The 27,922-nt window shown below is 39.0% G+C and overlaps 2 protein-coding genes across 2 annotated transcripts; both read left to right on the top strand.

Moving 5' to 3' along the window:
* Positions 1 to 14,645: 14,645 nt before the first annotated feature.
* On the top strand, positions 14,646 to 18,119 carry LOC105200933 (trypsin-2). Its single transcript, XM_011168734.3, has 5 exons — positions 14,646 to 15,347; positions 15,756 to 15,927; positions 16,604 to 16,739; positions 16,872 to 16,979; positions 17,594 to 18,119. The coding sequence occupies exons 1-5, from the start codon at positions 15,311 to 15,313 to the stop codon at positions 17,891 to 17,893; spliced, it is 753 nt and encodes a 250-aa protein (XP_011167036.2). The 5' UTR covers positions 14,646 to 15,310; the 3' UTR covers positions 17,894 to 18,119.
* Positions 18,120 to 18,624: 505 nt separating this feature from the next.
* LOC105200779 (trypsin-1) lies at positions 18,625 to 21,805 on the top strand. Its single transcript, XM_011168498.3, has 7 exons — positions 18,625 to 18,747; positions 18,823 to 18,875; positions 19,066 to 19,154; positions 19,343 to 19,481; positions 19,587 to 19,697; positions 20,131 to 20,283; positions 21,559 to 21,805. The coding sequence occupies exons 1-7, from the start codon at positions 18,702 to 18,704 to the stop codon at positions 21,712 to 21,714; spliced, it is 747 nt and encodes a 248-aa protein (XP_011166800.2). The 5' UTR covers positions 18,625 to 18,701; the 3' UTR covers positions 21,715 to 21,805.
* The last annotated feature ends 6,117 nt before the right edge of the window (positions 21,806 to 27,922 follow it).

Genomic DNA, 27,922 nt, shown 5'->3' on the forward strand with positions numbered 1-27,922 from the left:
AAGCCGGCGGAGTGACTTTCTATCGTGATGCGACGAGAACGTGTCGTCTTTCGGTAACCGTACCCCCAAAGTGTCCCAGACTCATCAGCCGCGGTAACACCGGGAGCTTACTCGACGCGGCCGACTTAACTCGAGCTTGGCGGAAACTTCGCGTGAAGTAGATTACTACACCACCGTCCGCGCACGTAGCGTCTACGCAGCTATACGGCGTGATACATACAAGATGATGGTCGAAGTGCTTCACGGGATTTCAGAATTAACGTACCGCACCGTGCTCCTCTATGGAACTCGACGCAGGCAAATTCGAAGCGAGAGGCCGCGAAAGTCACGCACGTTCGATCGCGCTAGTGCGTAACAATTTGATTAAAAACGTTAATTACCTTTGCGTGAAAAATTCATACGGGCTTTTATACCCCACTTCACGATATATGGAGGAAAATTTTTTTTTTACGTATAAACCAACCTTTCGACCATTAACCATTTTTATTCTTGTCAACGAGACAATAGCTCAAACGCGTTCGTTTCAGTAACCAGACAGTTCACTCACTGCAGATTGCCGTGTTGCATCGGTCATAATTTCACGTACGTCTATAAAATCCGTGACAGTCGACGACAGACCGATAAATGTTTCGGCAATTAACGAACAATGAGATTGATGCATTGTGAAAGATGGAAACTGCCGCTGGAGAACGAAGCAGGTCGAAACCCAATAGAGGGATTTGCAACGGGTTGCTGAACAATAAGGAACGAAGAGAGGAGTGGAAGAGAGGGACGCGTGTGTGTGTGTTCCTGGCGTTTCACGTCAGGGAAGTTTCCCCTTTGACTTAGTGGCGTCGCGCGATGCATGCATTATGCAAGGTGGTAAGATCTGGTAGGGAACTGCCTGTCTTTCCGACTGTCTCTACCGTTACGTCGGGACGCGTTCTCGTCACAATCGCTAAACCATCGCAGCCGCTGCGCTGCGCAGAGGGAGAGAACAAAGACGAGAAATTCGCGCAACTCCGTAGAGCCGAATTAGCGCTGGTGGATATTAACGATTCAAGTAGGCAACCGAGTTGCACAGGTAGGATCGCACATAAATTAAGCATCGTTCTATATTCGTGGGCTATTTTAGTAATCGCTGTTAATTATTCTTTATGTGTCATAGGCGACGGCCAATTTGAAAATAAAATCTGAAATAATTTCTGAGATTCTCTCCAACTGAGCATAAATATAAGACTGATACAGATTGTAGATATTTTTAGCAGTAAAATTTTGTGCAAAATGAGAGATATTTGAGCCCTATATAGCTCCTCATAAGAAAATTATATTTGTTCAGATTGTATTTCGGTCACACTCTGCGCTCTTCTTTCATTTTTCGTTCTTATTGTAAAAATATCTAACTAACAAAAACCTGCATTCCTTTGATATCATCATTCATCGCTTTTGTCAAGTTAATTTTAGTTCGGGATAATGAAGAAGTAACGAATTCTAATAAAATAACAAACATCACCTTTTTGCTTCGAAAAGCATCGACATCGCAGCGAGCTGCACGTACATTTTGACAATTTGCATTGCTGAGATTGTTCTAACAATAAGATATGACGAGAATGTGTCGCCTCTCGTGACGCGTGCTCGGCTCAGTTGCCTATCTCTCTCAGAGTCCTATCGGCTGGTCTTAACGTGGTAATCTATGTGGCGTATGCGTGGCGCGTGATGCGTTACACGCGAGGTGTACGTACTGCATGATTCGCGGATACCCGATACATAGCATTGCATTGTGTAACGGCTGCGGTATGATCGGCGCTCAGCCGATGTGTCAACAGGCTCTTTCGGATCTGTGAACGCTCGCTTGTCTTGCGGCTTACTCCCCCCGTCAAGTCACTCGTGAGAAAATACTCGGTGCTGCGTTGTTTCTACATAGTACGTATTATACGTATATATATCATGCGTAAGCGCCAGATAAAGTGCTTTAATCAAGATTAAGGACGCGATCCACTTAAAACTACAAATGCTTCGAAGCACTCGTAGCGTCAAGCGACTCGCATCAAATGAGATGAAATCAATGAAAAATTTTACCTGACGTTAAGCTGTGCGCTTAAAGTGATTCCTCGTATATCGATAAAAAGGACTTTATTTAAGCGATAGTATCATCTATAATCTATGGCATTTAATAAAGATTTTCTCGTTGTGACAGGAAACTAAAAACTTTTATGATAAAAATATTCAGCTTATAAACAGGATATTAAATTCATTAAGTATTTAAAACTCTTTCAGTGTTTCATTAAATTTGATTAAATTTAATCCTAAAAGTTAATATCGGTGCATATTATTAATATTACTTTAACGTTGAATGCATATTAATTTTATAAATAAAGTTCATTCTTCCCTCCTTCGAATATAGCAAATGAAAATGTATATTGGTAATAATGAAATTCGCGAGAAATTGCAACAGTAGATTTTCCTTTTGGTCTTTTTTTAATGATCCATTAACATTCACGGCTATAACGTATCGACAACTTACGCGGCGCGTCGAAACCAACTAAATGCATCCCGCGCAAATTGGATCACCAGGTTTGTTTATGAGGAAGCAAATATTTCGTCGCGACCACGGCAAATTGTTTGCCCGCGGCGAGCCCACGCTGCGCGCTTTTAATTTGCACGGCTGGCCTGTCATCGAAATGGAAAGCCCAAAAATGCGAACCGGGAGAAAATTTAAGAGCGTAATGTCAGTGAAATGCGAGCAACAAATGTATCTAGTAATCTTATTCACTTTTACATAATAATAGATTTAGATAATAATTAATGAGTGCGCAAACACGCACATACGCACATCGCGTCACAAAATTACTTTTACATTTTGACGTCTCCAACAAGATAATACACATCATGCATTTTGCAAAGCTGCTTTCGCAAGCGACAAAGGAAATTTCGCGATGAGCAACAAATGCGAACGGGCGCGGCCTAGCTGTCACGTAAACCGTACGTGTTGCCGCGGTCGAACGTATGCACTTTTCAACATGTGGCACACGTTGAAGACGATACACGAGCCCGGCGCTGCTGGCGCTCCGAGGACGAGTGATATAAAACCGCACGAAATTGTTGCTCCCCCGGCGGAAATAGTGTTCGCCCCGCATCCGGAATTTGGGACGTTTTGGGACGTTCATTATCCAGTAGCAGCTCCGCTTAAACGTGAGCACGTATCCCGCGCGATAAATATACCGCGATACATACGAAGAAGAAATGTTGCGCGCTCTTGCTGCGCTTCCTAATAGGAACATTTTCCAACACCCATTCCTCTTTTAAAAAAAATGTATTAATATGGATTTACGTAAATTTGAAAATCTATCGTTAGTCATAAACTGTTACCAAAATGTTATTGACGATATCGAAATTGTTCAACAATTTTTGCTAGACGGCTGACAAAAACGGGTTTCGATAAATTGTCAGTAACAGTGAGAAAGAGAGAGAGTGTGTGTGTGTGTGTGAAAGAGAGAGAGAACAACATTACATTACGATGAATTTGTATTTATAGAGAAAAAAATTCTGACTACACAGGTTGTTTTCCGTAAAGCTTTAAAAGGGTACGCTTCGAAAAAGTCCGCCTCTTCGTAGTTTCCGATTTTACCTTGTCTTGATTCCCTTATTTTCAATATTATTCTGTCTGGAACTCCCGATATACAGCGGTACGTACGGGCGAATTTATAGTAGAGGAATACGAACCGCGATTGAATTTAGCTTCGCTAAAAATCGCATTTCCATTGAATAATAATGGATAGGAAGATACATAAAATAATAATCGAAGGCGAGCTAACGATTGTGTTACGAAAATCATTCGATCGCCATTACTTGCGTTTTCATATCCCTGTTCGCTGCTTCCAACAGAACGGTATTTGATATCGGAAATTGGGTTGATAATTCCGATCCATATGCAACATCTTTCCGCCTTTATAATAACCGTATTCGAATGACGGAGGTATTTGCATGTACAATCACAGCCGCGATTTTCATCGCGTTTAACCCTTTTGCTGTTGGACCATCCACGAAGCAATTTTCATGCAAATCCAACTATATTTTTGCATTTTTGTCTGCCATATTGGATCCGTCATCTCGTATTTCTTCGAACAAACGCAACAAAATACTAAAAGTGCATAATTTATAGATGCGTGGATTTAACATGGCGGGTAACGATAAAAGAGGTAGCATTAAATTGGTGTTAAGAACGAGACCCTGGCGCCAACGTGGGGGGATTACCGTAAATTTCGCGTACAGTTGGCAATAACCAACTGAAATCCGGCGGATTATCCTCTTTGTAGAAATAAATGCCCAGAGTATGAGTAAAGTTGAAAAAGAGACTCTTTACGTTAAACCCTTTGAACGCGCGCAAACGTCCAGCTTGTACGTGCGATACATACCCTCGCGGGATGAAAGCCGGTTGCTCTCTCAAATAATATGATAGGATCATTCTCATGATTACATCTCGTGATATTATCTACATATCTTCTCCTTTCATGTTATAGTAGCGTATCAATTTTTACGTTTACTTCTTGACAAGCTGGATTAGCTAATGAACTCTAATGGACGCAATTCTCGCCAACTACACTACACGGATCTCATCGAAAGGAAACCCGACAAATTCTCTAAGCGGTGGCATTCACCGACCTCGTGCACCGAAACAAATATCCTTGTGACGAGGACGCTTAATACGACTCGTGAAACCCAATTCTGGCCGAGTTCAATTAGCCCTGACCTCAACCACCCGGTCGAAGACGAACACATAGAACGGACCCCAGTCGAGAATGCGAGACTTAACACCTATTCGAGCGCTATCGCGCGCAACGGACCTCCGTGGGGAAGTTATATGTTAAGATCTGGACCGCAGTCCGCGATATCTCACGTGCAGACGGAATTGCTACGAAGGGTGGCAGGACGCGGGGCGGGGAGGGGAGAGGGGGAAAAGGGAAGGTCGAATTTTCATGCGCGCTAATGCGGGCTCGCGGGTCCGCTTCACGTTTACTCGCTCGATAACGTTACATGCCGTTTAGCGTTTCTAACACCGTCGACGCGCGCCGAGACGCGGATGTTAATTATTTCGGCGGTTTCCCCCTCAGAGTTTCCTAATCACTTACGGAGCTCGATTAAGCATTGTGCTTAACAGGTGACCCGACCACAGGACGCGTTCCATCGCGGCACGTTAGGGAAGTTATGCATCCGGCGGGCTCGTCGAGAGTTACCGCTTAAAGTTACCAACTAAAGCATTGTTCAATGAAACATTTCATTGCGTGGATATTACGTGTGATGAAGTTGACACGCGCGAATCAGATCGCGGCATCAGTCTTAAATCGGCTAATTCTTAAATACCATTCATTAAATAGCTGTGAATTAAATGCCGTTTCTTGAAAACAACGTTGAAATTTTTAGCATGCCTTGCAAATAGATATCACGCCAATTTTTTATATAATTTCTACTTTCTACAAATCTATTATATTTATATATTTAGATTTCTTTTCTTTCAACTTTTACAGTATGTTTTCAATTTAATAAAGTTTCGTAATACTTTTAGACTCTCAACTATTCCTGCTTTTTTCGTCTCTAATTATCTTTTGCTTCTACTTATGCCCATTCAATTATTCATTATCATTGACGAAAGTACATGTAGACGGTTGAGTGCGTGCATGTACGTGCATGTTGTGCGTCATGTAAATGCATGTGTCTGCAATGCGATGAGCTGGCTGGGGTTAGGGTCCATGGGTACGCCAAGCCCAAATGATTGTGCGAATCAGTCATCCCCGCGGGATCCTAGCTCTCGTACGATACGACCCCGAAATAGGTCACTAGTGGCAGGGCAGTTGTACGGTTGCGTCGTCACCAAATTGCTTTGCACCCAATATTTTTATACAACCCGACCTGCCGTTTCATCACCGACATACAGGCGCGCCACGCAGATTGATATATCGCACTCGCTGGCTCCAAGAGCCGCCGTGCCGCGCCGCGCCGCGAAATTTTGCTGGCAAAGTTTGAAAAATGCGACAGGACCGCGACGACGGACGGCCGCGGTCGCTCGCCCACGTAGCCGCGCGATGTTGATCGCCGATGGGTGTCGGCGTGTCCAATTCCGCGGCATTACCACGGCCAGAGAACGGGCGTCGCGTGGTGCGCTGGCATCAACCGTAATTTAGTGGGCCGTATTATGCAGAAGTCACGGGTGCTAATGGCCGCCGCAGCTCTGTGTGCGGTTAATTAAATTTTATTGCAAATAATATTACGTGATATTACACAGAGCGACACAGAGCGTATATTTCGGCTTCATGCGGAGGTTTTGCGAGAAATTCGCACCCCGCGGCTTCGAGTGAAATATTAAATCGAGCTCGCGAATTTCTCTCACACGATTCTATCTCAGAGTGCGAACGACTAACCCACGTAATTAATTCATTGCTCGGCCGTAACGCTTTACGTACCTCTGCACACACGTACGCAAATACTCACACATATGTACAGTGCACTCCATTAAGATTGAAAATGTTATATGAGAAGTAAAATACTATGGAATAATATGTCCATCATTTTCATGAACTTTTCGACACATTATATGCTTATTGCACGTATCATCACGTAATTACTAATTTATGATATTAACAATGCACTAATAAAAACTGTAAACTTTTTACTCCAAAATATATTAATACGTATAATTCTGATCTAGTCTACATGAAATATTTTCCGTTTCTCGGTTAAAAATTCATTGAGTTTTCACGTTACTTTTATTTCAAGTGATAATAAATTAATTTATCAATAAATAAGCTTTAAAAAATTAGAATAAAGTCGGTAAACGTACTCACTGTATTTTTATGCTGCTGCTACCAATATACGTATTTCGATCAATTTTCTACAGACGCAATAATTTGCAAATGGACTTGTCATCGCTCTTTTTTATTTTATTTTAGCTTTACGTATTATTTTACCATTCTTCATTATCAATTTTCTGAAATGTCTGATATTTTTGTTAAATGTAGCATTTATTGGCAATTCACATTTTTTTTATAACAACACTATTTTTTACTTTAATAATGAAGATAATACAAATGGTACCTTTCTTTTTATAATAGCCTTTTTCTTCTCTCATATACTTTCAAAAAAAAAAAAGTTCTCAATGTTTCTTTGTTAACCAATTATTTTTAATAGAATAAATTTAATAAAAATTTTAATACACCGTTTAAAAAATGCAGCAAATTTAATGTAATATAACGGAACTAGTTTTCAAGCAAATAAGTACATTAAAAACATTTCATATTGTCAAAAGTGCATTAAATTTCATGCTTTTCAGTTAACAATTAAAACGTTAAATGTAATGTACTTGTATAACTTAAAAGTATCTTGAATTTCATAATATTTTTAACAACGTAGAACAATTATTTCTTCACCGTTCTATAGTTCTAAAATATACAAAGACAGATTCTTTTTTTATATCTTATAATTCAGCGAGGACAAATATATGTGCCATGATAAGAACGCACATATTCGACATAGACATCTGCGGAATGTGAAAAGGGAAAAGATCGGTTTTTATTATATATCGCTACGTCAATTTTTCATGGAATTACAGCCTGCTCGCCATAGATGAAAGAATGCGGCGCGTTATTTTTTGCATATAATTTGCACGAGTGCGACAAGTGCGCTAAAAAACGGGTGTGAAAACACATGTAGTGTGATGTATGTACAAGTGCTTTGAAACACAGCATGCCGCCAAAATGTGTGCGCGCACGTTGGCCTATTTTACCATTAGATCGAAATCACAGCTCGATATAAGCATTAATATCCCTACAGAGAAACATTGCATAGAAATGATCTTGGAGTTGTTTGAAAGCTAAGATTTTAGCACTTCAATTGAGTATAAGGTTACTTATCTTGTACGACTAGTTAGCAAGATGTCATTGATTATAGGTATAAATATAAAATTGATTCTGTTCAGAAATCTTTTAAAAGCATTTTCGTCTAAATCACGAATTGATATCTGTCATTCATACCTTTACATGCAAATTGTAGAAGGACAATTTTGATCTCGTTTGACAGCTAAAACTTTAAAGGCTCCAATAAGCGCAAGGTCACATATCTCGATTGAATAATTTGTAAGATATTATTACTTAATTACAAAAATAAACTTGATTTCGCCCCGAGAATCGATCTTTGTCTTTAAAGTAAAATTCACTCATATGTATAAATTATGACATTTCGGTCCAGAATAATCATAAAGATTTAAAACAAATTACATTGATATTGTTTGTATGTACTCGTGTTTATGACAACATTACGAGATTAAAATTAAATAATATTGTTTTATTATTTCATTAAGAAATGAAACATTAAACTGTTTGCAGCACGCTTTTATTGTACAAACTTGATTTAAATAATTATTATGGATTAACCCAACTGCAAGTAATTGCATAAATATTTTTCCTCTCGCTAAATAAATCGATTTAAAACAGAAATGGTGCCAATGATATAATGACACGATGTCAAAGATAATTTTCTTTTCATCTTACAGTTACCCAATGATATTAATAAATGAGAGATTATTATTAATTGAGATTATTATTAATTGGAATTATTATTGAGCGCATTAAATTCCTTATTTGTCTTCTTGCAAATATCTAATATATTGCATAATAATTGTGTAATTTAAAAAAAAAATCTTCTTCTTAATATAATAATTTTTCAAATTTTGTTAAAATTAAAGCTTGAAATGGAACAATATTTGCATAATATCGAATGCCCTCATTGTTCATTCTAGATAACATTATAGTTATAAATATAAAATCTAATTTTGTATACACTTTATTCGATTTTTCACATCATTATTCTATTTAAAATGTTTTGAAACATACACTTGCAAAATGTAAAGTAAAATATCGTATTTCCTAATTCTCTTTTAAATCAATTGAATAAATAATTTGAGTAAAACCAAACAATATCGTAAGCAACAAGTAATAGATACGTGCATTAATATTAAACTACCTCTCAACATTTTGATCGTTATCCAATATTTCCTATGTCTTCTCCTTCTTTTCTTCTTCTCCTTTTCTTTCTCCTCTTCTCAGATTCTTCGTAATTAACACAATTCGCAAAAACATTAATTAATTATGCGCGCGAACTATCAAAATATAACAATTGCGCAGTACTTTGCACGGTACTCTCAATATTAATTGTTATGATTCGGAATCTCCCAAAATACATCCCAAATATTTTCAACAAGTGATCGATAATGGCATTTTATTACTTAAACTCTAATTCGACCCAATTGCACCGATTTGTGTATTAACTTGCGTTTTCGATCCGGAAACGCTAGTGATTACATTGTATTTGAAATAACAAAAAGTCCATTACGTTGTATGAAATAAACTCAAATCTAAGTATCATTGAAATGCTAATTATCATTCATAAATTGTAAAAGTAGTAATAACATCTATCCTTTATCACTTTCATTCTTTGAATGAATAAATCATGCGAAATATCCTTTATGTAACAGCTTTGTCAACTTGGTATACTGAATTGTTAATATGAGCGACTACTTATTCGCAGAGAATGATGGCGTTTCGAATAATAACGCGATAATATGTGGAGCAGTTCGACTTCTATCACACAAGTACGTAGACTTTACGTAAAAATAACATCGAACGTGTTCGAAATCAAATTGAATTGAATTTGAAATTTCACGTCAAATTGAATCGGATCGAATTTCTTTGATTCGAATACGAATCAAATTTGAATAATATTTTCCCAGATTTACATAACAATGCTAATTTAAACAATAAAGTATTTTCAATGACGTAGCAGATTCTTTTTAATAGACGAGAACATTAAAAAAAAGTTTTAAAAAATAATTAAAAGAAATGTGTGTTAAAATTTATCACTAATTTTTGAATAGTTTATAAAATTTAGAAACAATAGAAAAAGTTTAGAAATTAACAAACAATCAGGTACGAAAATTGATACGCGCTAATTGTTTTTGTAGAAAATATAACTGAAACAAAATAGACGATCGATTCGAAATCGAATCATAGACAATTCAAAATTTTTTAACTATTCGAATTCGAACCTTTCAAATTCGATTCAAATTATTCGCACGTCTCTAATATCTGGACCACTTCGCATTTTTCACGAAAAGTTTTTTATTTTCTTTTTTTTTTCTCTATTGCATTTTTTGATATTCAGCATATCTCTTAAGTCCTGCAGCATACTCTAAACTGGTTCATAATGTTCTTCGAAGAAGAGAAGAAAAAGGAAGCTTTTTTTTAGATTATTTTGAAAAGTACAAGACATAAGAAAGTTAAAATGTCGCGAAGAATATCGATACTTTGGAGAATGAAAAAGAAAAACTGGGACCGCTTGTTACCTGCATTTACGCGCGCTCACCGATGCTGAAATGATCCCCCCTGGTTAGAGAACATCGCCGGTGGTGCAAAACGACACCGGTGGGTATGATTTACGTAGGATAGCAGGACCATTCTTTCGGAAGGATAATCCGGCGAGTTCGTCCGGCGGTTCATTCATAATGCACAGCCATTTATAATGCACGTAGGAACGATGCATGCAGGTATAATTACAACGCCGAGCTCTGCGCCGCGCGTCCCGCGCGACGTCCTACCAATCCCGCCCTCATTTGAGTAAACCGGCGCTCTTTCCTAGTCCTCTGGTCACGTTGCGGGGTCATCTTTTCTACGCCTTGTCGGCCGTTTGCCAGACAGTCGTCCTAACTACGTTTCCGTGCAGATCGCGCTAACGAGCGTCCACTCGGCTCGCTCTATCGATTAGTAGTTGCGACAATAGTCGAATTTTAATGATCTCTTCGATTATGCACTATAGTTCAGCTTTTATTTCACTGTCGGTTAGAAAATGTCTTTTATAAAGATAATAAAATGGTAATTACAATTAATGAATTGAAACTTAAAGTGGAATGACATTTGAGTACCTACATATAATTTATCGATCATTATTTATTTTGAGTAATATTAATTACGATTACAAAATTTAATTTGTTATATATCTTACTCAATTTTTCACGTCTTCGCACCGCTTCTTTGTACAATATATTTAAGACATTCTAAAATGTATTTCAAAACCAGATACGACATCTGTTTCATCTCTATATTTTTACGTCTTTATAATCAGTGTAATTGCGGTTTATTAAACGTCACCAAATGATATTAAATCAAACGAAGCACAAGACGGTTCGACTTCCATTAAGTACTCATCTTATTGATTATGAGCGAAAGGGGGAACGTAAGCTTGGCGTATCTTATCGAGAAAGACGTTTTAGCCTGCCGACTTCCTGCTCCTTCGAACGCGCCTCTATCTACTCGCAAGGGCAAGACGCGCAAACCCCGTGGAAGCGACTGGAATGGCAAAGACGATGGTGACGCGCGGGGAACGATGGAAAATCCAAATTGCTGCACAAAGCTCTCGCGCAATCAGGTTCCTGGTAATCCTCGCGCCTTCAAGTACTTCGGCACGATCGCGAAAGCCAATTATGTGGCTGACGTACGTACAGGTGCGGCTTTAAAGCGGCTAGACAACGGAGCGGATACGAGAGCACATAGGCACGGAAAGTGCATTCCGGCGGAGCGCGGAATTATTCAATTAGAGCTAATTCAAATTATGCTATAGCTCGTTATCAAAATCGCTAATTGTTAATTGGTACGCGCCGGTCTCGCACGCAGATGTATTGTCGATGCGTCGCGAAACGAGACCTCCTCCCCCCCCTCCCTTGCCATTGCGGTCACCGCAATATCTCTCGTGTTGAGATAAAAATTGCGATAAAAGCCGTCACAATGCCGTAACTCAAAGTCGCAAAATCGTCTAGAATCCACGTCACGCCACAGTCGAAGACACGTTTATCTCATTTCGCACCTTCGCTATCCGTTGGATACCTCGCGATATTTTCTCCATCAGTCTGCACTCACGATCGCCGTCGAAACGCAACGGCTGCTTCTGACGGGAAAGTGCCTTCAGCCAATTCTCATCCCTCTCTCCGCTATTTCAGTGTGAAGATACAACAAGACGCATGTCCTCGGTGGGATACATCCTCGTTTCTCGATCTTCCGCCTTCTGCGGCCGACTCTCGCCGCTGATAAATTGCGAGCGGCGAGAGTGTGGAAATTGCATACGCCGTTGCAGGGCGCGTCCCCGGTGTGCAGTAATCGTCTTGGACGTGCGCGCGCGACGCCCGGTAGGTAAAGGAAAGGAGAGAGAGAGAGAGAGAGAGAGAGAGAGAGAGAGAGAGAGAGAGAGAGCAGAAAGAATAGAAGAGCGAGGTGTAGGAGAAAGTGCCCATGCTGGATGTCCAGACTGGGAATCCTCTCAGGATAGTTCTCTCGTTAGTCCTGCGTGGCAGACTTACGGCACCCAGGACTCGTCCCACCTCGGCTACTCATCATGGCTTCGGAACGAGATGTACTGTAGAGGCCAAGGATGTTAGTTTCCTTCCTCTCAAATTACGTCCATGGTCCTCTTGCCAAGTGGAACTAGTTCTCGAAAACATGTCCGGCCGAGTTGCATATACATGTCACACGGTATACGGGAAAATGCGAAATTAATTGTCAAGTCATCACGATGGTCGATCAATCTAAAAAACTGTGAATAACTTGCATCGAGATTTCATATTAATGATCAAATTTCTTTTAAGTTTAATTGCACAGTGACGCAAGCAAGTAAACTCTGCAAATATTCGGCGCGTAAATCTGGAATTTAGAATTACTGGTAACTTCGCGCTCTCTACATGCGGAATATCTTTCTCGTATTACATGAAAATTCATCCAGTTCACGAAATGATCGTTTCGAAAGAATGGCCTAAAACTATCACGTATCGAGCTATCGTCTTAATATGTGCTCTATCGCGCACTCTGTCGGGCACCGTGTTCAGTGGTGACTGTTTAGCTGAGCGGAAAATACATCCTCGATGATTCTCAGCTTTTCAACATCCGCACATCTCTTCAGTGCGTCTTCGGGAAAGTGAGGGTGAACAGAGTACACAAGATGGCTGACGGCGCACACACATCCGGCGTGGGTAACAGGAGAATCCGAGAGTGAATTCGAGCACGAGAAGGAGGAGCTGGCCTGCCGTCGGAGGTTTGATTTATATGTTAATCGCCAGACAGCAGTCGCTGCCGATGTCGGCAAGTGCGGTATGCTGCGGCACTCTTTTGCCCCTCGTAACAATTCTCGAAATATCGCGTATAAGTAGACATCAGCTATATATCCAGAACTAATATTAAATTCAACAGGAAATATGTGTTTTAATCATTTAGTTAGTTTCCAGAAAGGTTGTTCAGAATATTGGCATTTAAAGCTAATATATCACGTAAATAATTTTTAAAGAGAAAAAAATATTAATTTGGCAGAGAGGGAGAAAGAGAGAAAGAGAAAAATATTAATAAAACATACATGTACGTATTCTTTTTTATTTTATAAAATATGTAACTTTGAAAGACATCAACAAATTCTTTCGAACAAATTTATTCCAATAGAATTCCTCGACGAATGGATATCTTAAATTTTATTAGTTTTCATACACATTTGCTTTTACATATTTGCCTTTAGAGACTATCGATAAAATCGATACTGATATTTATATCGCACTCGAATATTAAAGTTTGTACCGTTTCGTTATAAGAGATTACAATTAATAGACGGTAAATCAAAATTCTCTGTCGACCCGAAGATAGATGAATATGAAAATGATACATTTCTGGCTCAATGAAGCCATGGAATTATTAGAATTTCATAACCGATATACTGAAAACCACCACTGTCCACGTTCAAATTCCAAATGCCTAATTGAAATAGGTATGAAAGATACATATAGAAGGGTAAGCTTTAATTGAAATCACGAATTTCCAATTAATTAGTCGTCAATCAATAATGCGCAAAATTTCAGTAACGAGAATTATCCAGTCAAACCAATCTTTTCGAAGTGGAGTTTTCTTATTTAGTTTTCAATTAAAATATAATATTCGCATAAATGTTAAACATATAACATTAAACATTTAAAAGAGTTTACATGTGTAAACTATATATTTATGAGAATGTATTCATGAAATTTATATATTTTTATAATTATTAAATATTAAATTTCATAATTTTTAATTTATTAATTAATTTAATTAAACTCGTTACAACCCAATGATGTATATTATTTAAAACAATATATATATGTATATATTGATATTTATACATTGGGATAAATTTTATTAAAAGGATGGTGATAAAGCAAATGTGTTATCAAAATGAATACTGTAATTTTTATTTATCACATTTCATGGCATTTTGCTTTAATAAGAAGTTATAAAATTTATTCATGTACTGCATGATTTTTGCAAGATGAATTTATTTTTATCAACTCGAACAAGCACTTGTGCAAACATTTCTATATCAATGCACCTACGTGCATATTTAAATGTTGTCCGCGTTATTTAGGTTTCTAAAATCGCGTGTTATAAAATAATTGATCAGAGAAAAAAAACATACGGTGAATAAAATAGTATTATGCTTCCTAACGTGAAAGATATATATATACACACCTGTGATTGAATTACATAAATATTATACATATATACATAAAAAAATATTGTAAAATTAATGTATACTTGTCATGTAAAAAATAAAATAGTATGAAAAGAAAAAATAAAATAAAAAATACAGCAGAATATGTATGGGTATGTATATATGTAAGATGTGTGGTAAAAATCAAATCATGATTCAGCAGTGAGTATAATTTCGCAACAAAGGAAAAACAGCTTATCGTTAGGAACCGATTATGGTTACGCGTACGAGTATAGCCAGGATTTAGGAAAAAGACGCGTTTCTAGGAATCATGAATGAAATGTAACGCTGTCTTTTTCCACTAAATCGCGCGAATATGCTGATTCATGGATCTTCATTAATTAATTTTTCTCATTAATTATCAAGAAAGAATAGTGGATTTTTCTATTCAGTTCAACCCGCTCTACTTGCCCACGAGAAATATATCTGTGTATATAAATATTATATATATTCAAGAGATATTTTATCGTCTGAATTAGCACTATAGTCACGAATACGAGTTTTTTTTTATGTCACGACAATATTGCAATTTTATGAGACCATATTCCGTTATCTTTTTACTCCTACATGGTATTCCTTTAACAATTATGTTGTTGTGGCGCGACGCTTGAATAAAATTTGCGTTTTGCGTCGACGTGAGATAAGAAGTTTTTGCCAGATGTGAGAAACATGACTGCAATATAAAAGCCAATGAGTATACGCGACTTACTAGTGTACGTGCCTGTACGCTAGTAAGATGTTGCGAAGCTTTATTTCCTGCTTCCTGCTTGCCGGTAAGTGAAAAAGTCATACGCAATTCTAACGTTACACTATGTTAAAGTAATTATAAATTTTATAGTACGTACATATATAATTTGCAAACTTACATATTAAACTTCATGTTTATATTAAAATGAGTTGAGCTTCATGTACGGCATAAATAACATAAACTTATCTGACATTTAGAACTCCGCGATGAATAATAGAGCATGATAAAGTCAAATCAGTACAAGTTATAACGGAAGTTCTTTAGCCGCATTTTTTATTATCCAACACGTTCCATAAAGTTTAAGAGGCTATACAGTCGCGCGTAATAAAGTCGACCGAATCTTCGCGTGATTTACGTATTCGCCGCATTCTGGAGCCAACTTTTTTGCTGAAGCGACCCAAGACAAATTCTACCATCAAATTTAATATTACAGCATCCTTCCTGGTGCGACCGGTTTCCCCTCTTGACCCTTGGAACGCGAGGGGTATGGCAACTGACATAAAGCAGCATCCTTATCAATTGAGCCTCCAGCAAGGTTCACGGCACGCTTGCGGTGCCGTCGTCATCAGTAATAAATGGGTTGTCACGGCAGCTCATTGCGTTAGGTATATGTTTCTTTCCCTCTCGGATACGTATCGCATTATCTCCGTACAAGGCAAAACCTAAATCTTCATAAGACGTTTATATGCTAATTACCTTTATCCTTATCTTTGAAACGTCTTCCGACCAATTTAATACTCTTCATTAAGTCTTAAATGTAATCGCAACGTCATCATTATCAGAACCGCCTATTTACCTTCTTCTTGTGTACTTGTGTACAGTATATAGATTTAGAAAACTTGTAAAGTTCATTACAAATTTCCATAATAATGCGATCTGTCAAGAGTGTGTCTGTGTTTTTTCAAGTACTTTAATTCGAGTGCCTAATTATAAACGATTAATTAAAACTCGGAAACGGGAGCAACTTTTTAGAGAAACTAAAGTCCATTTTTACGCTTTTAATCGTAAATAATGAATATAACTCCCCTACTTATTTCTAGCAGTAATTATTAAAACTGAAGTTCTATCATTTTAAATTCACAACTCGATGTAATTAACGCGTTATCATAACGCAAGCTAAAAAGATTAGATTTACGCGATTATCTATATCACTATTGCGAATGTGGTAGAACATCTTCTCATAAACGTTCCATCGATACTGTCAAAGAGCAGCTCACGTATATCGTACGCTGATCACCCCACGATACCTTCGTATATCAATGCATGTGTTCTCCATTACAGTTCATCGGCAAACGTTTACAGACTTCATGCAGGAAGTAACGACAAATACGGGGGCGTCTACTATCAAGTTAAAAGGATCGTTCGACACCCCGCCTACAATTTCGTAACGATCGATTACGATATCGCCCTTCTCGAGGTAACATCGAACTCCCTATCTCTTTCTTCTCTTCTCTTTTTCTTCCTCCCTGTTTTTGCTCGTTAACGACTCTGCGCCAGCTGACAATAACAACATCAGTAGCTCTCGCATGCTCTGGAAATTTCATTTCAGATCGACGGCGAAATCACATTTAACGACAAGGTGCAGCCAGTGAAGCTGCCGGAAAAGGAACTCGCGAGTGGTGTTCTGGTGAACGTTACCGGATGGGGCGCGGCGAAGGTGAGTGCGCGGGGAGTAGACTCATTATCTGAACGTTACGGAAAACAAATGGAGCTAAATAATAGCGAATTTCCCTGGTCGCCCGAGCACGACTCGAAGATTTCGTGGGGGCACTATTCCGTATCGGAAATCGAATCGCGCAGTATTCCGGCGTCCAATAAAAAAAAAAAAAAAAACAATATCCCTCGCGTCCCATTTGCAATGATACTAAATTACGATGCTGCTGTATTATATTATGGCACTATTGTTGCATTACTTCATCTACGGACTTCCCCTTTCCGATTCGGCGTTTAGCAAAACCGCAACTTTCCTCCACTAACTCCGCGATGCTGATATCTGATAACCAATATCGACTTCCCTTCCGCCTCTCCCTACCTTGCTCCCCCTCCCACTCTCCGTTTCTAATTATCTGTATCTGTTCTTACGGGGAATTGGAATAGCTGATCATTATTTGTTATATGCCGCGATTATACGACCATGTTGGTAATCCTAACACATGTTATTAAGTCTATTAGATCGCCTATTAGATCGTCTATTAGGATTATCAAGATAGTGTAGATGCATATTCGGTCAATTCAAGTTGTGGAAGTTGTACTGCAGATCGAACATTTTAGGCAGGTGGAGATCCGTCATCGGTGTTAATGCAAGTATCGCTTCCGATCGTGAGCAGAAAGACGTGTCGAGATATATACAGATACATCCGCAGCATCACCGATCGAATGATCTGCGCGGGTCACTTGCAAGGCGGTCAGGATGCGTGTAATGGCGATTCGGGAGGGCCCCTTACGGCGGATGGCGTCCTTTACGGAATTGTATCCTGGGGATACCGATGTGGTCTGCCATTTTATCCCGGTGTCTACACTAATGTTGCTGACCTTCTCTGGTGGATAAGGTGGATCAGCCGTATGTATTGACAATTGCACGTCTCTTGTTGTGCATCTCAATTTTCGAGCGATAAAATAGACTAAAGGATCTGGATAGTAGTTACGTGAAATAGACACAAGATCATAAAGGACAGGAGTTTTATAATGCGTGCGATATTGTTCATAAAAATTAATGAAATCGAAATCACGAGTTTCCACGAGTTCAGTATCGAATCAGATAATTGTAAAACAAGAAAATAAACAATATACAAAATCATTATAATTGTGCTCATTAATATTAAAAGATAAATAAATTAAAGGAAATAATATAATGAAGCAAATAAAACTGATATTGATAAATAAAAATGAGATTGGCGTTGATATTGTTATACATCCCACAAATTTAAATCTTTAATTAAACGATATAAAAAGAATAAAAGTATTGTTAAAAAATATGAAATATACTTATGCAGCTCTCCTCTTTTCCCCTTCCTTTCTTTCTCTCTCTCTCAATCTATTTATCTATCTAACTTTATCTCTCTACACACAGAAGTTCAATTAGCTATCACAATCTGACACCGTTGTATCATTATTGGTCAATCGATACCATATCAGTTATATGTTAGTTGTGTGTATCAATTAGGTTGGCACACAAACATTATCCCGGAATTGAATTACGCTTCTAATGTAACGATGCCAAATTAATCACGCGGCGTTCTTTTATGTTTTACGATAACGGTTCGTTATAATGTCGATAACGCGAATACACTAAAAGTCCATCTTCGACGGAAATTAGGTTTTTATTCCGTGACAAACGTCTCATACGAGAATCACCACTCGGCCGATCAACGCGGAAAAAATGTCGAAAAAATTAATTCTGTTTTTCTGCACACTTCTAGCATACAGTGAGTCAAACGTTTTTGTACGTTTTTACATCGCGCTTTCCACACCGAATTGTTTTACGTAAATTGTGATTACAGCTGTTAATACCGAAAAGCACGAATATGCGGTCATCGAGGATTATCCGTACCATGTGAGGGGAAACTCATTTCTTTTTTTTTTTCATACGCGATAGCTTGCAGTACTGTGCGTTCCGTCGGCAAATAAAACTATACGCCATTCACATGTGGCTTTAATCGGTAGTCAGTACAGCATGGTGACTGTAAGCTGCTATTATTTTCGAATAAATCGGATTTCAGATAGAATTCGTTATCCCAATACAGGTATCGATCCAGATAGGCGGACGACACGCTTGCAGCGGCGCATTCATACACGAATCATGGATTATGACCACGGCATCCTGTGTTTTTCGGTACGTGCTACTACAAAAATAATAATGTATAGAATGGTTTTCTTACCGCGACTTTGGTTTTGCTGAAAGTTTTTTTTTGTAAGAAAGATTTGAATCTAACTTTACCTCAGAAATAATAATCTTTTTCAATTTTAAACATGGGTAAAATTTAATATATATCAATAATAATATATCGGTCTTTTTTACAGTGCAAATTCATCGAAGGTATCTGTACGCGTGCGTACCTCTCGCGCGTCTATGGATGGCAATGTATTAGAAATAGATAATATTGTGGTGCATGAAAAATTTGATAAGTATGTATACTTCAACGATATAGCATTGATAAAGGTACGTACTATCTTTATTCGCTGAACAAACATCCGGCGCGCATGTGTTTTATTCGTCTATCGCGTGTGCGCGTATGCAAAGTTGTCACATTTATCAAACTTGTAGCTAAAGAGTCCCGAGGAGTTTGGAGAAAAGTTGCTCCCTATCGGACTCCCGAAAAATGAAGAACTTCTGGATGGAACCTATTGTGTCGTGACTGGCTGGAAACGAACTCGGGTAAATATACTCAAGTGACGAGCGCAGTTTTAGTTTATTTTTGAGTTTTCGCAACCGTTTGCTCTGAGAAAACCGTTTCCTTGTCGTTTGACGAAGTGTCCAGGTGCCACGACACTCGGAGAACACGATCGGTCGTTTCTTTCCGTCGGAAAACGCGTCCTGGAGTTAACAACTCCAGAGAACGAGATTTTTACAACTCGTGTAGGCATTTTACAGGAACAGGATATGCAAACTTTCCGCGATCCCCTCGCCAACCGGTTGGCACCCGCGCGCGACATTATTCAAAGTCACGTCGGTACCAAAAAGTAAATCGTTCCGAAATACTGTCGCAAAACGTTCGCGCGCGTTCGTGACCCTCTCCAGTTTGCCTCGACAGGGGTCACAATAACGAGAAATGTGTTGTAAAAACGTGCGATCCGTGCCAAATTTCCAGGGGGGGAGCAGTCCGAGCGGAGCTCAGCTTGCGGCGACTATTGCGGTGATCATAAATCAACGTACGTGCAGCTCGACGATGCCGTACTACAAGCCGCTGTCTAAGGAAATGGTGTGCGCCACTGACATGATCTATCCGTTGGAAATGTGTCAGGTAAGATAAACATGTAAGATGAAAGTGACGCGAGACAAAACAAGGCCCGACAGCAACAAACGCGGTGATCCGTGAAGGGTTCGTGGGTACACGCGCGCGAGAAACCCGCGACAAACCCTGGACGACACTCCAGAGAGCGTCGACGACACGCCGAGAAGAGGCGCCTCGACCTCGTCGTCACATGTCACGACACTTGGCACGCGTGCACAGTGTGTATGCATCATTTACGTGCTATCGAGCTGGCTCGCGCGTCCTCGAGTGTCAAGCGCAGCGGATCTGCTGAAATACTACGCAAGTTGCTAGAATTGTTGCGGTGTGTTCTTTTAATCGGGTATATAAATAGAGAAAAACGATTACGTCAATAGCTGTTCATCCACGGTTTCGGTATGCTTTTGGCTGATGCCAATTGATTATCGAGATTTTCAAGTAATCTCAAGTGCCAATATACTCGACGTGCGTGTTCAAGCGCAATCTCGTAATGATCTCGCGAGAAGCAACGAAATGTGAAAAATACGTGGCGCGTAAATTAAGAGCAGTCGATGGTAGTCGAATTCCAATTGTGCCACTGCCACGAGTGTACAATTACATCAATGGAGTCAATAGTCTTTCCGCAAGTACACGCGCGGCTGGTTCAGGTGTCGGATGCACCAGATCGGTGAACAATACGGCACTTGACTCGAGAACGCAATTTCCACGCGACGCCGAAGCACCGCAAGCAAAATGCGAAGAGACTCGCGTGCGCCCGAGCTAGAAAAATTTCCGTTATTTCGCAACGTGACTATATACGCGACCACATTTGAAGACCATGAAAAAGAGAGCGCTTTATACATGGATAAAAGGTTTTTTTGTACAACTCGCGCCGTGTTGTATTTAAAATAAATTTACGCGGCAACGGGGGCTGAAATTTGCTAAAGATTTCATAAATATTTGTAAGTAACTTATCGCTTCAACTGTTAAAAGTGATAAAAGATATTAAAGAAATAACTAATTGAAGATGACCCTCATTCGTACCGATTTCAAAACCGCTATGACCGAATAAGGTTTATCTTTAATCAGTCGTGTCTTCTCATATCGATCTATATTCTCCTTTTATTATCTGTTAGAAAGAAATGTTAAGTGTTACTTTTAGAAACGAATGAAACTTTAAAGAAAGACGTATCAAGATTTCGCGTGCTGTGCCCGCGCTGTAATCCGTCATCGGGCGCTTCGGTTCCTAGCAATTAGCGCGAGTAAAGCTTCTAGCGATTACAACCATCGTGATATTGCTGTCTACAGGATGATCTAGGCGCGCCTCTGGTGTCGGCGCAGATGCTGATTGGCATTCTATCCTACGGATTAGGTTGCGAAACCGGGATACAACCAGGTGTCTATACTCGCGTCAGTAGCTACTTGTCTTGGATCTTTACGAACACTGGTATCTCCTACGAATAAAGCAGCGTGTACGAGATTCTCACATTCAAGTGATTATTCAAATTATAACGCATTATGCTTTTGTCATTAATAAAACGAATTCTACAAATTATCATAAACACATAATGATTTTATACGCATAAGTGTAAACCAATTAAGAGTCTTAATCCGCGATTGGTACCTTTTATCCCAGTGCTTTATTATTTACATTTCTCCAATTATTTAATTACGATACGATTCGGCTATCTTTTTTCAGCCGTCTTTAGCGATACAGTGAGTAACGATTTTAAAACTTGCGAGACCTCGGGTGCTTAATCTCTGACAACAAAATATCTCCGGTCAGATCTTAAAGCAATTGCAAATTAAATTGAAATACGATATTTTCGAGTTTTACACATTCATGATATTGCAAGTCGCACGATATGCACGCGGATCTTCCGAAGGACGAGAAAGTAGCCGTTCAAGTGCAAATAAGCGCGCGACTACTGAAACTCAAACATTACGTGGTTTCGTCAATACTTGATGCATATTCATAAAGGTTTAATATAGCAACCAGGGCTAGCAATCAATTATTTCAACCTGCCGCGTGCGTACTCGCTCGTTGATAAAGTCCATGAATACAGTATCTCGAGCATGCCATTTAATTTAAGCGCTAGTATAGCGAGCGTCCCGTACTTCCGATTTCAAGTGCCACATTTAAGCTTAATTATCATGTTTCGAAACCGAAACTTCCGACGTGCGCCGCCGCAGCTAGCCGTTAATTTACCATCGATATTTTATCGAGTGCCAATTAATGGGAAGGATTAAAAGTTTATACAAATTCATGCTAGCAGTTCATTTCCGTACCGCTGAGAGCTCGATTGCGTGGAATTAAGCAGCGACCGTTTAAAATCCCTTTAACGACCATTAAAGAATTAACGACACATATTTTTAATCTATCTTCGTGCGATATGTATTGGGAAACAAAAAAAAAATTGATACGGAATTTATTACCCAATAATAATTGCATGCCAAGATAAAAAAATCATGTTATTGCGTGTTATTTTTATTAAATACGATTAAAAGATAATCTATATTAATTTATATTTAAAAAATAATAATTTATATGGCACAATAAACACATTATCTTTAGCTAATAAGAAGAATAATATTAATTCACATAATTCCGTTTCTTTTCTAACCGAAAAAAAACTTTCTTGCTTCGATTTTCTTTACTCAATGTTCAATATTGTGCAATATCCCGATAAACATAACTGTAACAGTTGAAAAGAATTTTTATCGGTTTCCAGAGAAACATTACTATTAAACAATCATTCTGTTTTAATAGATTGTTAGATACATCCTAAAAATAAACACGAACGTTTATTTTACTAATAAAACATTTAAAACAATCTGTTATGCATACTAGTCCAATATTTCTAATCGATTATTAAAAGATCTATCATTAATAGACAGTGCTTCTTGGGGATATGATTGCAGTCTCGAGTCTTTTGTAATACTCGCTGCATGCAAGTGTAAAATCGATAAGAGTTGTCACGATATATTACGGTTCCTTCCGTTATCCCGCGAGAGAAAAATATCGCCGTAGGAAAGCTCACCAATTTTCGATCGCGACTACTCGATATTTAAAACTGCCTGCGTAACGGCATAAGAATAAAAGTACCACGACGAGCGATACTTTTCATCTGTGTGCAAAGATTAATATTTTTTCATGAACGGATTCCTATGCAACATTTTTCTCTCTTTCTCTCTTTCCTCTTTTTCTTCCACCATCCGTTCTGTCGTCTCGAAGCCAGTTCGCTAGCAAAAACTAGACAAGGGAGAAAAAACGAAAGCTGCTCTCTCTCTTGTTCGCTCCGTACACTTGTTTGTCCTCCATCCTACTCCATTATACGGCATTTATTATTTTTATCACGGTGAACGAAAAATTATCTTACATTCGACTTCTTCTATGAACTCTGCGCAGATCATGTTTGAAGTGACTTTACATTGTCTATAAATAAGTCAATACATTATGAATGAGAGTTATTTGCGAAGCTTTCGTAACTGTGTAAATCGAGTGTCTGAATACCTATATAGTAATCGTCGCTATAACTGACAATCGCATCAGACAACAAAGTTGATTGTAGAGAAAAAATAATCGATTCCTCCAATTACAATAATTATCACATTATAAAAATTTATGTGCACGCGGATGACGCAATAAAGTGTACAGAAAAAAAGTAGTATAAAATCAACAATTCATATGGTTTTATATATAATCAAGAATAAAATTTTCTTAGAAGAATTTATATTCTTGCTTATACATGAAATGAATCAATTGTTGATTTAATATTTTTTTTTTTCTGTGTAGCAACAGACTGTAATAAGATCTTTCCTAAAGAGAAGTTAAATTTTTGACTAAAGCGTTTGAAATGCTTTGCCTCTGATTGGCACTTGACAATTTCGATCATCTAAAAAATTACGAATTTTGGAAATATTATCTTTCTGTTTTGCGTATTATTGTATATATGATATATTAATTATTTCCTCTAATAAATCTAGCATGAAAAGCAAACAAAATATATTATAACTAATTACGTATCGTTTCAAAAAGTTCAATGACTACTAAAGCTTGATTCCGAGCGTAATTTCTAATTGCGCACAAATTCATCGAATGGATTATCGAAATGCAAACGATTCCGATTTTCGAGATCGTTGAGTACTACACAGTATTCATAAATATTGTCGTGAGACGAAAATGCGAGTGCAGCGCTAACAGATCATTAGTTCAATTCGACAGCAATTCACCATGCGATACAATCATATTTCGCAAATTATCCCAATATAGAAATTATTGATTTTAACAAAATTTTTTTAACATGGTTAAATTTACCAATAATTATTCAATAATTTGTATCCATTTTTTCATATCCAATAATTTGTTCTCCAATAATTTCATGTCCAATAATTTTCAGATTTCAGATAATTTCCCAAACCCTTGCCTATTACAATTATTAATTAACAGTAGAAAGGTCTATATCTCTCAGTGAGCGATTACAACCAGCGATCATTTCACGTCAATACAAAAACATAAAAGTTACTCTCATTACGTTCTTGTAATCACACGATACTTATTGTTCGCATTATCGGCGTAGGATAGAGATCCTGTACAAATCGATCCAATCCGCGACAGTTATGCTATTATAACTGAATCTCTATACTGCCATTGTTGCGTACTTGCCATTGCGACATAGTCTAGCAATCCCTTTGTTCGGATTTGGATTCATCTACTGTCGCCTAGCTGTTCGATATCCTTACGTGCTACCGATACTGGATAATGCTTTCCATTTCCTCACCAGCAACGCGGTACTTTGATTGATCGATCTTCAACGGGTCATATTCAAATTAATGTTTCAATAACAATTGCATCGTAAACTACTAACTAGCGTATGCGAATTTAGCTTTGATACAGAACAAGAACCAAGAACTTACATGCCTGAAAGGATCGTTAGAATGTTTTATGTCAATGTTCATAAATAAAAATATTCTTTGTTATCACAAAGCCGGTCGCGCGGTTCATAAGACAGACCATCTTAAAAAAATTACGTGATCGGGCAAATTTGGTACTAAAACAGTCCTTTTTTAATGTCATTTGAAGATATCAAGTCAGCGAAATACGTGCTTATTCCGTTTGGTAAATATTTAAACAGATCGATCGCGCGGTTGACTGACAAAAAAGAAGTTATCTTTAAAATCAAATACTGGCCAAACGGAAGGAGCACTCAATTCGACGACCTGATATTTTTAAATGATTAGTTTATGTATACATACTCAATAAATTTACGAATACATTATTTGAAAATTAAAGAATTTTTATAACTCACTGGACCGATGCGCAGCAGCGGAGTTGTAACACAGCTACATTCATCTGTAAAATGCATATAAATCCAAATTATAACAACGTTCAAAATAATTTTTTTTTATTATCATTAACTCAAAAAAAATCGTAACTTTTTAAAGAAAAATTATACAAAATAATTATAATGTGGATTATCAAATAGACTTAATATTTTATTTGTAAATTAAATCTATAAAATAACAAAGAAATATTTTTTATGGAAATGTATTTTCGGCAAGTTAATAAATTAAAATTTATGTGTATTAAAAATAACTAATTGAAGATAAAGATTAATAACTTTTTAACTAGTTAAAATTATCTACTCAATCCTGGTTATTTTAAATATCTACGTCTATCAAACTGGCACAGCTATTTTAGTAAAATCAAATGCGATTCATACAGGAAATTATTTGCTATTTTTTGTTGTATTTAGAGTTCGTCTAAAATAAACTACGCAAACGACTCTAATTTATTGAAAATAAAACATAATTTAATGAGAATAAAATAGACCGCGCGCGTTTGTTCGTCACTATTCCATTTACCAGAGAAGATTGGAAAACGCGGAGGGTCTTACGTGGATCGGAAATTTATTACGATCGCTAGCCATCGGATGGAATCGCAATAATTTTTGCCGAGTTACCAATAGTTAACAATATATAAATAATCTTACCTACAGGGTTGTTCCGCCGTTGCCTGATGCTCGTCCAGAGCCTCCGCCTCCTCTCAGATTCCTTGCACAATAAAACACTCGCGAACGATATCAATTACGATCGCGCACTAATTACTAAAACAACGCGCGACCCTTTGTTAACGGCGTTGCTCCCGGCGCACGGCGATGCGACATCATCAGATAGCGAAAGAGACACACGACCGAGCTAACTACGCGCACACGACTAACTGTTCGGCATCGATGGTAACGCGCGCTACATTGACCGGACGAAAGTCGCGATGATTCGCGCGGGGTGAACTTTCCTTGTTGACTTTCACGCCGTCCCGCAAGAACAACAACACGCGCGTCTCAGAGCGATCTCGCGGTCTCGTCCGAATGTTTATTTCACCGTAGATTAGTCACGAAAATTCGGACGTACTTGCAAGGGAGAACTCCGTTCGCCATATTGATGTTATGCGAACGGGTATGGGTACGTACGACACGAAGCTCACCGCGAGAGAGACTCGTCGCTAAGTTCACGCTTTACGACGAGGAGGAACGGGCGGGAAATGGTTCGTTGCGGTGCGAACATGACGGTCCTCTTACTCGTGTCCTTCGCTCGGCGCACGGCGCGGCGACGAAGAGTAAACACACAGGACGATCGTCACCGTACACACACAAGACTCATTCACTTCGTACCACTGCACATAAACATTCGCGAATTGTGGTTGTAAAACACACTCGGGGAGATACGCGGAGATCGTGCGGTCCGCGTTCGTCGAAATGCGTAGTCGCTACCCCACCGTGCCTCAGTTCGTCAACTGCTGTCCCGTCGTCTACTACCGCTACTGACCCATCGTCGACGTATCGTCGAAGTTTCGATACGTACCGAGATACACGCGGCGAGATCGGAGTTCGCCGAAATGCGTAGCCGGTACGCCACTAGTCCGCCGAATGCTGTTCCGTCGGCTATTGGCCCATCGCACGTCACTCGTCGGCAGCCGAAATACGCATATCGCGATGGCTCCTCGTTGCACGATTGTCGGAGTCGAGAATCGATCTTCCTGCGGATCTACCTCCGCGAAGAATCGAGACGAAATCGATCCGCGATCGACCGCACGTCCGCCCGCCACCCGCGATGCTTCGCTACTAGACCGTGGCGCGGCGCGGCGCTAGAGTGGGGCATGGTGAGGCATCACGGGCGATGGCGAGCGGACGTGCGGTGGATCGTGGATCGATTTCGTGTCGCGTTTCATCGCGGTAGATCCGCAGGAAGCTCAATTCCGACCCACGTGTAATAATCGTGCGACAAGGAGCCGCCGCGATATGCGCATTTCGGCCGCCGACGAGTGCCGGGCGATGGGCCAGTAGCCGACGGGACAGCACTCACAGCATTCGACGGACTAATGGTGTAGCGGCTACTACGCATTTCGGCGAGCTCGGTACGTGCCGAATTCGAGTATAGTGTTGGGGGGTGACGGGGAGTGAAGTGAGTCTTATGCACGGTGACGATCGTTCTGAGACGTGTGTGTTGACACTGTTGACTCTTCGCCGTCGCGTCGTGCGAGGCGACCGCCATGTTCGCAACGCAACGAACCATTTCCCGCCCGTTCCTCCTCGTCGTAAAGCGTGAACTTAGCGACGACACGAGCTTCTCTCGCCGCGAGCTTCGTGCCGTACGTACGCGTACCCGTTCGCAT

The sequence above is a fragment of the Solenopsis invicta genome, chromosome 2 (genome assembly GCF_016802725.1).
Source record: "Solenopsis invicta isolate M01_SB chromosome 2, UNIL_Sinv_3.0, whole genome shotgun sequence".
Lineage (NCBI taxonomy): Eukaryota > Metazoa > Arthropoda > Insecta > Hymenoptera > Formicidae > Solenopsis > Solenopsis invicta.

Bases quoted from the DNA above. Each gene is read 5' to 3' on its own strand.
- LOC105200933 (XM_011168734.3), top strand. From the start codon at position 15,311: ATGTTGCGAAGCTTTATTTCCTGCTTCCTGCTTGCCG. The intron at 15,348-15,755 runs GTAAGTGAAAAA...TTAATATTACAG, and splicing joins TTCCTGCTTCCTGCTTGCCG to CATCCTTCCTGGTGCGACCG. The intron at 15,928-16,603 runs GTATATGTTTCT...TCTCCATTACAG, and splicing joins ACGGCAGCTCATTGCGTTAG to TTCATCGGCAAACGTTTACA.
- LOC105200779 (XM_011168498.3), top strand. From the start codon at position 18,702: ATGTCGAAAAAATTAATTCTGTTTTTCTGCACACTTCTAGCATACA. The intron at 19,155-19,342 runs GTACGTGCTACT...TCTTTTTTACAG, and splicing joins ACGGCATCCTGTGTTTTTCG to TGCAAATTCATCGAAGGTAT. The intron at 20,284-21,558 runs GTAAGATAAACA...TGCTGTCTACAG, and splicing joins ATCCGTTGGAAATGTGTCAG to GATGATCTAGGCGCGCCTCT.